This window comes from Stenella coeruleoalba, assembly GCF_951394435.1.
Source record: "Stenella coeruleoalba genome assembly, chromosome: 1".
In the NCBI taxonomy this organism is placed as follows: domain Eukaryota; kingdom Metazoa; phylum Chordata; class Mammalia; order Artiodactyla; family Delphinidae; genus Stenella; species Stenella coeruleoalba.
The window spans coordinates 160,652,026-160,667,313 of record NC_137169.1 but is presented as its reverse complement, the minus strand read 5'-3'; the positions used below and the strand labels follow the sequence as shown (position 1 = coordinate 160,667,313).

Sequence of the window (15,288 nt, the reverse complement as noted above, 5' to 3'; positions counted from 1 at the left end):
CCTCTGCCTCCAGTATCATGTCCAGACTGTTCTGGCTCCAGCCTCTCCACCTCACCTACACTCTTGGAAACGAAGGGGGACCACTCAGTTCTTAGAGTTCACTTCATCATTTTTATCCCAGCACCTTTGCTCCTGGTGTCCCCAGTATGTATAGAATGGTCTTCTACCATCTGTGCATCTGCTGACCTAGGCAACACTTCCCTGGGAGGTTTTGTTAAAAACAACCTTATTGAAGTACATTGCATACCAACAAATCTACCCATTTTTAGTGTATAATTCAATGACTTCTAGAAATTTCCTCACAGAATTGTGTTCTCTCCTCCAGACTATGCCCCTGTTGCTCTTGGTAAGTGCTTCTGTGACACCTCTTATCATACTTTAATAGAGTGTTTTGTTTTGTTTTTAAATGTGTGACTCCCGCCTGCCCTCCCCATGACCTTGTATCCCTGTCCCCTCACAGCGCCAGCATACAGTCAGGGCTCTATTAATGCTCATTGGGTAGAGAGCTTCCTTGTGGCTGGGACAGAGAAGGTGAGAGGGGTCTGGAAAGCTCAACTCTTATCTATCAGGATAATGATAAGGAGTTCATCATACACATAGGTTTTGTGTATTTTTAATAGCTTTTTATTTATTTATTTTTGGCTACATTGGGTCTTTGTTGCTGCATGCAGGCTTTCTCTAGTTGCGGTGGTCGGGCTTCTCATTGCAGTGGCTTCCCTTGTTGCAGAGCACGGGCTCTAGGCTCATGGGCTCAGTAGTTGTGGCACACGGGCTTCAGTAGTTGTGGCTCCCGGGCTCTAGTGCGCAGGCTCAGTAGTTGTGGCATGCAGGCTCAGTAGTTGTGGCTCGTGGGCTCTAGAGTGCAGGCTCAGTAGTTGTGGCACACGGGCTTTGTTGCTCTGCGGCATGTGGGATCTTCCCAGACCGGGGCTCGAACCCGTGTCCCCTGCATTGGCAGGCGGATTCTTTTTTTTTTTTTTTTTTTGCGGTACGCGGGCCTCTCACTGTTGTGGCCTCCCCCGTTGCGGACCACAGGCTCCAGACGCGCAGGCTCAGCAGCCATGGCTCACGGGCCCAGCCGCTCCGCGGCATGTGGGATCTTCCCAGACCGGGGCATGAACCCGCGTCCCCTGCATCGGCAGGCGGACTCTCAACCACTGCGCCACCAGGGAAGCCCCGGCAGGCGGATTCTTAATCACTGCGCCACCTGGGAAGTCCCCACGTAGTTTTAATTGAGCGTTCCTAGCCGGCACTGTTCTCGTTTACAGAATTCTAATCTCATCTGGAGGGTCCTTGGAGGTAATCTAGCCCAGTGATTCTCCATGCGCATACATCAGATTCACCTGGATGGTTTCCTCAAACACAGGTAACTAGGCCCCACCCTCTGAGTTTCTGATTCTGGAGGTCTGGGGTGGGCTTGAGAATCTGCATGTCTAACAAGATTCCAAGTGAGCTGATACTGCTGGTCCAGGGACCTCAACTTTAGAACCACTGCTCTAGCCCCACCTCCTCATTTCACAGATGGGGAGCCCAAGGGCTAGAGAAGTAAGAGGACACACTCCAAGGTCTGTCTCAGGCCAGAACTAGAACCCAGCCCTGTCCTGTCCCATGTCCTCCACCACCAGTTCTCATGCCCTGACCTATCCTTCCCACCCTGACTTCAGAGAAGCTGGATAGGGGCACAGAAGGTCGGACAGGGCTTCTGACAAATGCTCTCCACAGGCCTGACCCCAAGCTGGGGAGGGGTGATGGGGGGGCTGCTGCGGGAGAGGCCAGCGGGACTGAGGAGGGGAGCAGGGGAAGAGGAGGGCCACGGGAGGGGAGCGCGTGAAGGCGTGGGCAGCGCAGGCCTGGAGGAGGCGATGAGGACTGACGGGCCATTCTTACTGCGGTTGCGGATGGAAAAAAACCCACTGCGGGGCCTCAGCTGTAGCCATTTATCTCTCAGGCCTGCCCGAGACAGCTGACAGAAGGAGAAGGCAGTGAGCCACACTGAGACCAAGGCTCCTTCCGCCTCGTGATTTATCCCGGGGCTTCATCTGGCAAACCTGCTGATGAAACGAGTCTCCTTTTCTCTCCGCCTCATCAATTTTCATTCTGATTTCATTTTCTTTTTCCGTTAGAAGAGCTTTGGCCTTTCTCCTCGTTTAACTGGTCTGTTCCCCATTTGCTCTGCCTCTTTCTCCTCAGCCACCCGGGCCCCAAACCCTCTCCCCAGGCATTCCTCCCACTCTCGCCATGCCTTGGTGCTCCTCTCACTATTAGTTCTGGGCTGATGAGTCACAGAGTTGCCCTCGAGGGGCTCACAATCTGAGAGAGGAGTTGAGCATCACAGTGGATATGGGTTCTTCAAGGATGGGAGAAGGAGAAAGGGATTGATTAATGGAGCGTGGGCGGTGGTCAGGGAAGACTTCAGAGGGGGACGGTGTGAACTGAGACTTCAGAGATGGGAATACACAAGTGGTGACACGGACTTGTGGGCGAGGCCCCTGCATGTGCAAAGGCACGGGGGCAGGAAAGAGCATTGCTTGCATCTATCTGAAGCCTTTCCTCTCCTTCCACTGCACCTAACTCCCAGGGATCCACTGTGTCTGAAGGGCTGCAGGAGGGCAGCCTTTCAAGAATGCTGCAGGGTCTGCCCAGCACCCCCGGCTAATTCTAGGAAGGGCAGGGAAAATTATAGGAAGAGAGGTGGGAGAGGCTCGAGGTCAGTAGCTGGGCTTGGCTGCCCCCCTGGCTTGCGCCTGCGGCCAGTGTGGAATGTCCGCAGGCTGCGGTCAAGCTGGGACATTTAGCGCTCTGCTACGAGGGGCCCTCTCGACCCTTCCAAGGAGCACCTGGGCAAACAGAGGAGCTGCTCACCTAAGGCAGGAAGAGTGAGCTGTTGGGTGAGAGTGTGTCAGACATTGGTGATCTGTAAATGAACTGAGTTCTAGAGCCTTCTCGAGTCCTAAAGACTAGAACTGGACCCTGGTTGGAGGCCCCGGGGAGTGCTTAAAGTTGACCCAGGAGAGGGCAGCTCCGTCAGGAAGGAGTGTCAGACTGAGATGGAAGGGTTCCTAGGAGAGGCTGCCTGCGTTACAGGCCACATGACCATGGACAGGCCGTCTGGTGCGGGCCTGGTACACAGGTGGCCTGGAAGCCAGGGACTGTGCCTCAGACCAACCGAGGTAGATGAAAAGGGAAGAGCGCTCCGGTGAGCGCCAGGCACTTAGCAGGCATCATCCTTGCAGATTTCCCCCCATGAGGTAGGCTCTCTCCCTGCATTAGAGAGGAGGAATCTGAGTAAGGATGCTCGAGGTCATACAGCCAGCACCAGGATTCGACTCCAAAGCCCTCCTTTGAACCGCTAACCTAAGATCTCAGAGTGTCCGCAGGATTTCCAGAGGGGGCGCCTGAGGGAGTCCAGAGGGGGAGGTTCGTCTTAGGGTGGAATCCAGAGGCAGAAAGTTAAGTCAGAAGTGCCTTCCCAATCAAGGGAAGGGCTACAGTGGCCATGCAGTGGCCAGAGCCAGGGCAGGGGAGCCCGGGCGTGTGCCTGTAGGAGGTGCGCTCTGGACCTCCTTCACGAGGCCAGACTCAGGTCCACCTGCTCTTCAGGAGCTCTGAAGCAACCAGCCCCCTTCTGTTCTCGGGCCCTGCCCTACCTTGCCTTTCTCTCTCTCCTTCCGCAGGTATCTTCTGAGCTCCTACCATGCGCCAGACTGTTGGAGGAACTGGCCACTTGGAGCACAGTTCTTCCCCTGAGGGCCTCACAGTGTGGAGGGAGAGACAGACAGACAAGTAAACAGCCAGTGTGTGATGGAGGGACGCTGAGCCCCCAGAGGAGCCCAGGAGAGGCATGGAGGGGTCAGAGAAGGTTTCCTGAGGATGGGCAGATAAGTCAGCAGAAGGCTGGCGACGCGCGGCGGTGGAGCTCAGCCTGGCGCTGCTCTCCAGGCCCCTGCAAAGCTGGCTCCACTCCCCTGAAGCCTCTTTGGTGCAGTGCAACCAGACAAAAAATGACTGTGAGCTACCTACTGGCGCCTTCCACTCCTACTTAAGAAATAACGAGGCAGGCTCCCTTCCAGGCAGCAGAATTGCAACGCCCTCTGTCCAGGGCCAGTCCAGAGGCCTGGGAATGTAGATATTTCTTCCTGGGAACAAGTCCCTTCCCTCCCGGGCCGGGAAAGGGTTTTTACTGGAACTGACTCTTCTCATTGCAGAGGGGAGGGGAGGGCAAGGGTAGACAAGAGAAACCTCATCCTTTCACCAGGAGATGCCCTCTCATTTTCCTCCCTTCTCTCCTCCGGTCTCCCCAGTATCCTCCACTCTTGGAATTCAGCTTCTGGCACCAGAATCATGGAACTAGAAAGGGCTGAGTTCTAGTGAAAGGGTGAGACACAGCTGGGTTCACACTCAGGCTCTTGCACATTCTAGCTGTGGGACCTGGGTCTGATCCCTTGTCTGCACTGAGCGTGAGGCTTCTCTTCTAAAAAGTACCTACTTACAGGGTTGTTGGGAGGATAGGATGAGGTATCTCTAAAGTGGCCAGCAAATAGAAATCCTGCACACAGAAGGCACTCGGGGGCGTCGTATCCTTCCTCTGACACTTTGATTTATGTCATCCTTCCAGTGGCCTCAACTAGAGTTGAAGGGACTCACCTCACTCAGAGAGGCTCTGCAGACTCATCATTTTCAAGCTTTTATAGCTGCGACTCAAGGGCAAAAATGCATGATTTTGCATCACATCCATCTGTACACAGGTGTGTGTGTGTGTGTATGTGTGTGTAAAACAGAGGGGAAAAATTTCTCAAAACAACTCTTAGTCTAGCTACATACAATGCACTCTATTTTCTATTTCATTTTTTTAACGTACATTTTTATCCACTTTAAACTGTTTTCATGACCCACTAATGGGTTGCGATTCATAATTCATGGCTGTAGAACACCTCCCACCCTTACCAGGAAATTCTGCACTGCACTAGGCTCTGAGAAGACAAAAATAAATAACAAACCATCCTTTCCTCCAGGAGCTGACAGCCTGGTTGAGAACACAGGCTCTCAGAATGACGATAAGGAAGGTGCTGTTACCGTGGAGGTCTGTTCAGAGTCTCCGGGACTGCGGTGGGTGTAACCACCCTTCTAGGAGGGCCTCTGGGAACCTGTCACAGAGGAGGTGGCATTTGGGATGGGTTTTTACGGCTGAAGAGGAGTTTGATAGTTGAAGTTAGGGAGAGGTTTTGCTGGTTGAGTGAGAGGCCCGCGGAGGAGAAGGAAATAGCAAGTCTAGTCTAGGAGGAGCATGAGGTGCCTGGGAATGAGAGGGTCACTCAAAGGTGAGGAGGCTGCTGTGAGAGTCAAGACAAGAAATGAAAAGGGAACGTTAGCATGAGCACTGTGGTGGGTGTGTGTGAGGTGGGAGGGACGTGTCACCATGGTGGAGATTTCCAGTCTTGGAGACTGGTGGATGGCAGTGCCTCCTGAGCAGGTTTGGTGGGAGATGTTGGGCTTGGGACAAGTTGAGTGCAAGGAAGCCTCTGAAATGGGCGAGTGGAGAGGTCTGGGGCAGTTACAAGTGAGTCTGGGTCTCTCCTTCCTGGTCACTCCCCAATTTGTCCTCTGCCTGGTGCCCCAGATTCTGTAATCAAAATACCTAGGGGTCTGGCAACAAAAAGGGCCCAGCAATGCTGCCCCAGGAGGTGGCCAAGACCCAGCAGGGCTTTGGGGAAGGGCTGCCAGGAGGTTATCCTGCCATCTTCTTGTCTCAAGGCAGCATGACACTCACAGGCCCAAGTCATAGGATTCCAACCGGAGAGGGGACCCTAGGGCATAGAGCAATTTCTAGATACGGGAGTTGTAAAACAAGAAAGAGGAATCAGTCTCCCTTCCTGGAGATCGCTGATTAAGTGTGAGACCCTGAGAAGCTATAGCCACTATGAAGCAGGAGGATGAATTAAGTGAATTTCAGGTCTGAGGTTCTGGCGTTCCCTAAAGCCAGAGTCAGCTGTTTCCAAAGACCCTGGTTCCAAGTTGCGGTGGAGAAGGAAGGGGAATTCTGGGCTTAAAAGATGAAACTGATGGATGATGATAGAAGTCAGGACAATGGTTAACTCCAGGTGGGGGCTGGACATTGACTGGGAAGGGCCGCACAGGAACCTCGGGAGGGCTGGAAATGCTTATATCTTGCTGTGGGTGGTGGTTGTACTGTATCTACTAAGGTAGAAGTTCATCAAGCTGTGCACTTGGGATTCACGCCATTTATGTACTCTCCTGGACGTACGTTACACCATAATAGAAAGAAGAAGTTTAGGACGAAAGGTGAGAGACGAGAAGTAGGGGCTAAGGTGGGAGGAGAGGCAATGGTGAAGGGGGCAACGAAGGCAACTAAGAGGCACATCATAGGCCTTGCATCCTGGCTCCTCACAGCAGTTCTGTGAGAGGGTCTCATCCTCACTTCCCAGCTCGGGTCGTCTAACTTTGTCCAAGGTCACCCACAGTGAGCGGCAGAGCCAGACTCAAACTCTGATCACAGAGCCCAGGCTCCTTCCGCTCCACCACTCCTGCTTTGCATAAGTTATTTATGGAATTCAGACTCTGGAAGACTAGATAAATGCCGAGGTCTCCTCCAGCTCTGAGGTCCTGGCTGTCTGTGATTAAATGAGAGGTGGGAGTGAGGGGCCATGCTCACCTCTCGGGAGGAGCGGAGGCCAGGTGTACAGATGGAGGGATGGCCTCCCCCACCTCTGCATCCCCCAACCCAGCGCTTATCTGCTGGTGAGGAGGCCGGAGTTTATCAGTGCTACACTCAATTATGCTGCCCTTCTGTCTCCGCAGCTCAGGGAGACCTGGCACTGAAGCGGCAGCGAAGGCCAGGCAATTGATCACTGCCACTGGCTGTCCCTCCCTCCGGAGGGCTCCCAGCTCAGGGGGGGGCTGGGCAGAGGCTGTGGGGAGGGGAGAGGAGTTGGGGGAGGAGAGGCTTGGCATCCAGCAGCCCCCTGGAGGAGCAACGCTGTCAGTGCTGGCAGGAGCCCGGGACTGTACTGGGGGCAGGGCCAGAGATGGAGGAAAGGGAGAAGAGCAGCTCTGGCTGCTGACGTCAGCTTCTCCAAAATTCTTCATTTAGGGCTTTGCCAAGGGTTGGAGTTTAATGGGGAGTGTACGGGATCAATCCCATACTTTCTGCTAAATCCAGAGCCGCTGCCGGGAGGAGGTGGGTCCGTTGGGGCTTGCAGAGCCAGCCCTTCCAAGAGAAACTTTGCTCCTGGAGCGGGCAACCCTGCTTCCCCTGTCACTGACGGTCATGTCTCCAGCTGTCCCTGAACAAAGAGGAGCACCCAGCCCCCAATCCGAAGGCAGGCTGAGGTCTCTGTGCAGCCTGCTGGCTCTGTCTGTCCCTGTGCTTCCAGGCCCAGCCACACACTCAGAGGAACAGGGTCTTCCCCATGTGTCCCCCAAGGAAGTCACTCTAGCCAGAAATGAAGGAATGGTGTCTGAGGGGCCCCCTCAGGGAGCGTTGGGGAGGAGCAGGGGACCCATTCGTCTCTGAAAGGACTGGCACCTGAAGCAGGCATTCTGGGCCACCAGCCCTGCACTCTGCTCCTGTTAAGGCGGGCGTTGAGCTGCCAGGCAGTGAACCTTGGCTGGGCTGGTGGGGCAGGTTACAGAGTCAAAGACCTGGGTTTGAATTCTGACTCCACCACGTCAGAAGCTGTGCAAGCTCTGATGTGTCAATTAACCTCTCCTTGCTTCAGTTGCTTCCCCTGCAAAATGAGACTAAACAATCCCTCTCTGTCTGCACACAGGGTTGATGGGAGAGTTACACACTTCACAATTTGTATCCACTCACCAGTACCCTCTGCATGCTCAATCCTACACTTGGCTCACCGGGAACACAAAAAGCATGCAAGACATAGCCCCTATGGCAAAGAGCTTGAAATCCAGTTGGGGAAAACGCACGCGTGATAGTCTGAACTCCTGCTCACCCCGGGAGATTATAGATAAAAGACAATTAGCTTTCTCTGCAGCTCCGGCTCCCAGCAGAAATTGCTAATCAAGCCTGCATGAGTGGGCCATGTGCAAGACAGCCTTAAGTGGTGATGGCAGGTGAGTGGGCAGCTCTGAGTTCTATCTTGGAAGGGGCTGTGTGCTCAGCAGTGACGGGGAGGACTTGTCTGGGCCTTTGCCAAGCCTTGGGACCAGAGGTGTGTACGAACATGAGTCATCCAGCCGCTGCCCATCTCTGGGCCGCTGGTCGCGGAGCCCCAGCCCGAGGCTCCTGGCTGAGCGGCTGGAGCTCTGGCTCACCACCCGCCCCCCAGCCCAGCCACAGGGGCGAGGAGGAGGGTGAGCCTGGAGTGGAGGGAAAGGCGAATCTCTGGACGTTTTTAATGAACTTTTAAATGGCTTCTCTATCCCATCCATACAGTTGAGCATCGGTAGGACAAAGGTGCCAGGGCAGAGATGTTGGAGGAGGAACCTGGGGCTCGGGCAAGGTCTGAAGGCCCTCTCCACCCACTGCAGCCTCCTCTCCCCTTAACGAACTGTCTTGGGCTCTCCTAATCATTTTACATTTTTGGTCCTGCCAGAGTGGCACTCTTAAAGGCGTGACGTTTTATCTAGTCCCGCTCACAGCTCCCCATCCCACCTGGGGGCGACCCTGGGCCCACAGTGGGCAAGCTTAATAGGGGCTTGTTGAGTCCTGGGATCCAACTTCTATCCCCCACTAAGAAGTCCTATAGCTGGGGAGCTTCCCAACCCTGGGAGATGAAAGAGAACTAAGCCTTGCTGGGCTCTCTGTGTGCACCACACCCAGTCCCTTTAATCCTAATGACAAGTTCATTTTACACATAAGGAACAGATGCTCAGACCAGTGAACCTTTCCCAGGGTGCTCTGGTAGGAAGTGGTAAGTAACAGTGAGATCTCTTCGCTGGTGGGTTCTACTTTCTTGGGTGAGGCCTGGGCAGGAGGCAGGAGCCTCTGGTGTGTACGTGTGGCAGGACCACAGCCCTAGTTCCGTGACAGGGTCATCCCAGGACTCAGCCTGTCCCTGCTGCCTCTCCACTCACATAGCGCACGGCAGAATCCCCCCCACTCTTCCTGACCACCGCTCACCGGCCCGGGTGGCTGAGTACTCCAGGCTCCCCTCTGCACGTGGATGCGGGTGTGCACGTGTGTTTGCCCTGAGTTTTATGTGTCAGTGTACACAACACCCCCACTCAAAACCTCTGTGCATTTTAAGTCATGTTGTTTTTCCCACCTTCAGAAATAGCTGCAGAGGAAGGTGGGAAGTAGTCGAATGTAAAGAGGCATGCCGCTCCCTTGCTCGAGGGAGGCCTCCAACTGCTCCCCTCCCCGGCCCCAGCATCCTGCAAGTGGGATGAGGTGGGCAAAGAGCCCCGCTGGCCAGCTGAGAGGCACTTGCCTGGAGGGTGGTGGAAGACAGCTCCCAGCTTCCTGCAGCTCCCTGATAAGGAGTCATCTCCTCAGGGGACAAGAATGGGCACCCAGCCTGCTGCTTCGGCAGCCAGTACAGCTCAGGGTATCCAGGGTGGGTTCGGGCCAGATCTGGGGGCAGAGAAGTACAGTGTAAATGGCACAACCTCTGAATTCGTGTCTCCCGACATTTACCAGCTGTATGGCTTGAGCCGAATTCTTTAAGCTCTTCCAAACCTCAGTTTCTTCATCTGCAAACTGGAGGTATTAATGCTTATCTTGTAGACTCTTTATGAGGGTTAAATGAAATAAGACACAGTCTTTGAAAGGTCCTGGCAAATAGCAGGCATTCAATAACTGTGCACTCCACTGATGTCTGCAGCTGGAAAACTACCCAGTCAGACCTCCACTCAGGAGTCAGACCAGGCCCAGGGGCCCCCTTTGGTTCGCCCTTCTCGGTTCTAGGCCAAGGCTGGACTTTCGTCTAGGGCGAAGCATCTTGGCCATGGGTTCTTCTAGAGAACCAGGATCGATTGTCCATACCCAGGAGGAAGGAAGAGCAGGGGCTTGGATTCTAGACTGGAGTGGGGGTAGGGACCCAACCTCCTGGAGGAAGGGGCCCTGGGACCACAGAGATTGATTTATACGATCAACCCTCACTGGGCACCTGTCCTGGGCTACAAGCGTGATGATAGGCGAGACAGGTCCCCAGTTGGGGAGACATTTCCACATGATGTGATCAGGGCTGTGACAGAAGAAAGCATGGGGTACTGTGAGAGCACAAGGCAGGCCCCTTAGCCATCCAGGGGTGGGGAGGGTTAGAAGCAGCTTTCTGTAGGAAGCGACTGACCTTAGGTTGAGTCTTGAAGAACAACTGAGAGTTGTCTGGGAGACAGGAGCGGGGGGTGTTGGGTAAATATGACCTGAAAGGTTGGTCACAGTGAGTCAGTAGGATGGCAAAAGCCAGGAGAATTGGCTGAGGCCAGATCACATATGGTCAGGACTGAGGTGCTCAGACCCAGGCTTCTTAAACCCACCAGCTCCTGGCAGTTTGGCTAGGCTACAGGGGAAGGGAAAGCCCCTGCCTCCAGGTAGGGAAGTTGGCAAAAGCCAAAGCTGTCCCCTATCCCAGGAGAGCCTAAGCAGACCCCAGGTGACCACCCCACTTCCCCAGCCTGTCTGGGTGTGGGGTCAGGGTCCACTGCCTTTCAACTTGCCAAGTCCTGGGAGCGCACCCTGGAATCTAGAAGCCGCATTTGTTTCTACCACCCTCTACCCACACTGCTCCGAGGGATGTCTGAAAACTGTCGCTTTATTTCCCATTCACTCAGTGAGGAGAGATGTGAGGAAGGTTGGAGAATCTACTCCACATCTCTCTGGGCTCAGAAGCACTCTGAAGATGACAATTTCAGCCATCCCCTCTCCTCCACACACACACACACCTTCTGCGAGTTATACTGGAAGCTTCCAAGGCTCAATCTCTTGCCCCTTCCTTGAAGACTCCCAGTCACTCCCCCTGCAGATCAAAGAAAAGGACAACAAAGCCTAAGGACTGGAGGACAGAATCCAGGAGCCCTGGCTCTGATCTTGTCCACCCCTCTCAGCTCCTTTGACCTCTTGAGTCAAACAGGGGAGACACAGGAGGAGGGAGTAGATTCTGCTTCTCTGCAACCTCCTTAACTCTGCATCCTCTTCTTCCAGGGCTGCCCCGATGGGTCATGGCAATGAGTGAGCAGACCGAGCGCCAGTGGACAAGGATGGAGAGCCGCACCCAAGAGGGCAGGAAGTGATGCCCACCCATCTCCACATAGAATGACTGCCCAGGGAGAGTGGTTCCCCGGGCCCTGGCAGGGCTGCTGACCCTCAGCCTGCAAAGCGCTAAGAGCACAGGGACTCCAGACTCTTCTTGTGGATGGTCCCCTGCCCTGCAGCTCCACCATGAGGCTGCTTGTGGCCCCCCTCTTGCTAGCTTGGGTGGCTGGTGCCATTGCCACTGTGCCCGTGGTACCTTGGCACGTGCCCTGCCCCCCTCGGTGTGCCTGCCAGATCCGGCCCTGGTATACACCCCTATCGTCCTACCGCGAGGCCACCACCGTGGACTGCAATGACCTATTCCTGACAGCTGTGCCCCCGGCGCTGCCCGCAGGCACGCAGACCCTGCTGCTACAGAGCAACGGCATCGTCCGCGTGGACCAGAGTGAGCTCGGCTACCTGGCCAATCTCACAGAGCTGGACCTGTCCCAGAACAGCTTTTCAGACACCCGAGACTGTGATTTCCGTGCCCTGCCCCAGCTGCTGAGCCTGCACCTGGAGGAGAACCAGCTGACCCGGCTGGAGGACCACAGCTTTGCAGGGCTGGCCAGCCTTCAGGAACTCTATCTCAACCACAACCAGCTCTACCGCATCGCCCCAAGGGCCTTCGCCGGCCTCAGCAACCTGCTGCGGCTACACCTCAACTCCAACCTGCTGAGGGCCGTGGACGGCCGCTGGTTCGAGATGCTGCCCAGCCTGGAGATCCTCATGATCGGCGGCAACAAAGTGGACGCTATCTTGGACATGAACTTCCGGCCCCTGGCCAACCTGCGCAGCCTGGTGCTCGCAGGCATGAACCTGCGGGAGATCTCTGACTACGCCCTGGAGGGGCTTCAAAGCCTGGAGAGCCTCTCCTTCTATGACAACCTGCTGGCCCGGGTACCGCGGCGGGCGCTGGAGCAGGTGCCTGGGCTCAAGTTCCTAGACCTGAACAAGAACCCGCTCCAGCGGGTGGGGCCCGGGGACTTTGCCAACATGTTGCACCTCAAGGAGCTGGGGCTGAACAACATGGAGGAGCTGGTTTCCATTGACAAGTTTGCCCTGGTCAACCTCCCTGAGCTGACCAAGCTGGACATCACCAACAACCCCCGGCTGTCTTTCATCCACCCCCGCGCCTTCCATCACCTGCCCCAGATGGAGACCCTCATGCTCAACAACAATGCTCTCAGTGCCTTGCACCAGCAGACAGTGGAGTCCCTGCCCAACCTGCAGGAGGTGGGTCTCCATGGCAACCCCATCCGCTGTGACTGTGTCATCCGCTGGGCCAATGCCACGGGCACCCATGTCCGCTTCATCGAGCCTCAGTCCACCCTGTGTGCCGAGCCACCAGACCTCCAGCGCCGCCCAGTGCGGGAGGTGCCCTTCCGGGAGATGACGGACCACTGCCTGCCCCTCATCTCCCCCCGCAGCTTCCCCCCCAGCCTGCAGGTGGCCAGTGGAGAGAGCCTGGTGCTGCACTGCCGGGCGCTGGCTGAACCAGAACCCGAGATCTACTGGGTCACTCCAGCTGGGGTTCGACTGACGGCTGCCCGGGCAGGCAGGAAGTACCGGGTGTACCCCGAGGGGACCCTGGAGCTGCGGAGGGTGACAGCGGAAGAGGCAGGGCTGTACACCTGTGTGGCCCAGAACCTGGTAGGGGCTGACACTAAGACGGTTAGTGTGGTTGTTGGCCGGGCTCCCCTGCAGCCAGGCAGAGGCAAGGGATGGGGTCTGGAACTCCAGGTGCAGGAGACTCACCCCTATCACATCCTGCTATCTTGGGTCTCCCCACCCAACACAGTCTCCACCAACCTCACCTGGTCCAGTGCCTCTGCCCTCCAGGGCCACAGGGCCACTGCTGTGGCCCGCCTGCCACGGGGCACCCACAGCTACAACATCACCCGCCTCCTTCAGGCCACGGAGTACTGGGCCTGCCTGCAAGTGGCCTTTGCTGATGCCCACACCCAGTTGGCATGTGTATGGGCCAGGACTAAAGAGGCCACTCCTTGTCACAGAGCCTTAGGGGACCAACCTGGGCTCATAGCCATCCTGGTTCTCACCATCCTCCTGCTGGCAGCCGGGCTGGCAGCCCACCTTGGCACTGGCCAGCCCAGGCAGGGAGTGGGTGGGCGGCCTCTCCTTCCAGCCTGGGCTTTCTGGGGCTGGAGCACCCCCTCAGCCCGGGTGGTATCTGCACCCCTTGTCCTGCACTGGAATCCGGGGAGGAAGCTGCCCAGGTCCTCAGAAGGGGAGACACTGTCACCACCATTGTCACAAAATTCCTGAAGCTCAGCCTGTTCTCAGCAGCAGAGAAATAACTAGGACTACTTTTTACCAGAAGGGAAGCCATCTGGGCCAGGTACCCTGCCAGGAAAGTAACATGGGTCCACGTGCTTGAGCCCTGGCAGCTGGACCAAGACAGCCAGCTTTGTGGCCCTAGGGGGTGCTCCTGCGGCCTCCAGAAACGGCCCTTACCTTCTGAGGGCTCCTCCGCTGCCATTTGAGGAGCATCTCCAAGGAACAGGAAGGACCCTGGCTAAAGCTGCCCACCTCCCCAGTTGTCTGTGTGCCCAGAGGCTCCTGGGCCTGGATGTCCCCCGCCTGTGTCCTCAGGCCCTTGGCCCACAGGATGCGCCCCCTCCTCTTCTCTGTCTCTGTACAGTCTCAGTTGCTTGCTCTTTCCCCTTCTGGGCAAGAGCTGAAGGAGGCCTCTCCTCCCCACCTCGGGGGACTGCTCCCAAAGTGGGGCCCCAGTTGGATCAGGAGGACACGTGGGAGAGGGATGCCCAGGAACGCCTCTTCTCGGCACCCTTCTGGCCTGCGCTCTGAGGTTGACTTTCTATAGGCAATTTTGTACCTTTGTGGAGAAATGTGTCACCTCCCCCCAACCCAATTCATTCTTTTCTCCTGTTTTGTAAAAAATAAAAATAAATAAGAATAACAATAATAAGGGGAGGGGAAGGAAACAAAAGAAAAATAATCCTTTGAATACTGAGTATGACTAAAGAGCTCTCTGCTCTGAATCTCTTAAAAGCCTGAGGGTGACAGAAAGGGGCTGGAATGGGAGAGGAGGGAGGAGAGAGAGAGGAACGTGGTGCGAGAGAGCACAGTTTTTCCCTTTAGGTTTGAATTCTGACCTGCCAGGCGCCTCTGGGCCTGCTCCCCAAAGGGCCTGGAGATCTGGAGAAGAGAGACAAAGAGCAGGAGAGGCTGGCACGAGAGGAAAGAAGAGACAAGGAGAGGGAGGGAGAGGAAAATGGAGGAAAACCTGGAGATGGAGAGAGTGGAAATTTCCATCACCAAATGTTGTCACCCCTTCTCTTTCTGTGATAAGCAATTAACATGCCAGTGCATGGGAAGCACTTCCCATCCTATTTCTAATTAAACCCAAGAGGCAGAGTCATGCAGAGAATTGCAGATCATCAAGACAGCAAGAACTTGGGCTCACTGGGGCAGGAGGGGGTTGTGGGGTGACGGAGGATTTGGGGAGGGGAAGGCTGTGGGACAAGAAAATTGCTGCATTTATCTTTCTGGTCCATTTCAGTATAAGCTGCAGCGAGCCTGGTTTGCTTTTGCAGTATTTTTTTTTTTTCATGGATTGACTTCTTAGGACCAAATGTGAAGAGAAACATCTTTGGAAAAGCAGAAGAGCCAAGGGGAGGGGCTGCTGCGGCAGCCGAAGGGCGGTTCCAGAGCAGAAGGCCGCTGGGCCACAGCTCTTGTTTCTGAGATGGGTGTCTTGAGACCGAAAAGAAGCACCACGTGAACCTGACGTCTTCTGCGCTACAGACACGTTTAGCAGACTCGTAGGAAGCGGGGTCTAAGTCACCCTAAGGTTGCAAATGTAGACACAGGTGGAAGCCAGACCAGTAGAGCATCAGGCCCCATGGAACCTAGAAAGAGAACACTCACCCCAAGCCAGACGATGATGCTTCTCTCTCGGTAAGCACAAAGAGAGCAGGGTTCTCTGAAGACCTTCAGCAAACAGCCACTTTAGAAGCCTTTTCCTCTTGGGCAGAAGGGTTCTCACACATCAGCCTGCATCAGAGTCACCTGAGGGCTGGCTGAACACAGACGGC

At 55.5% G+C, this 15,288-nt stretch overlaps 1 protein-coding gene across 1 annotated transcript in view; it reads left to right on the top strand.

Annotated features, from left to right (window-relative positions):
• LRRN2 (leucine rich repeat neuronal 2) overlaps positions 1 to 14,302 on the top strand; it is a 63,352-nt gene extending 49,050 nt beyond the window's left edge. The window contains exon 2 of the mRNA XM_079931744.1: positions 11,120 to 14,302. Coding sequence (XP_079787870.1) covers positions 11,357 to 13,495 — 2,139 coding nt within the window. The 5' untranslated portion in view covers positions 11,120 to 11,356 and the 3' untranslated portion in view covers positions 13,496 to 14,302. The remainder of the gene's footprint in view (positions 1 to 11,119) is intronic.
• Positions 14,303 to 15,288: the final 986 nt, after the last annotated feature.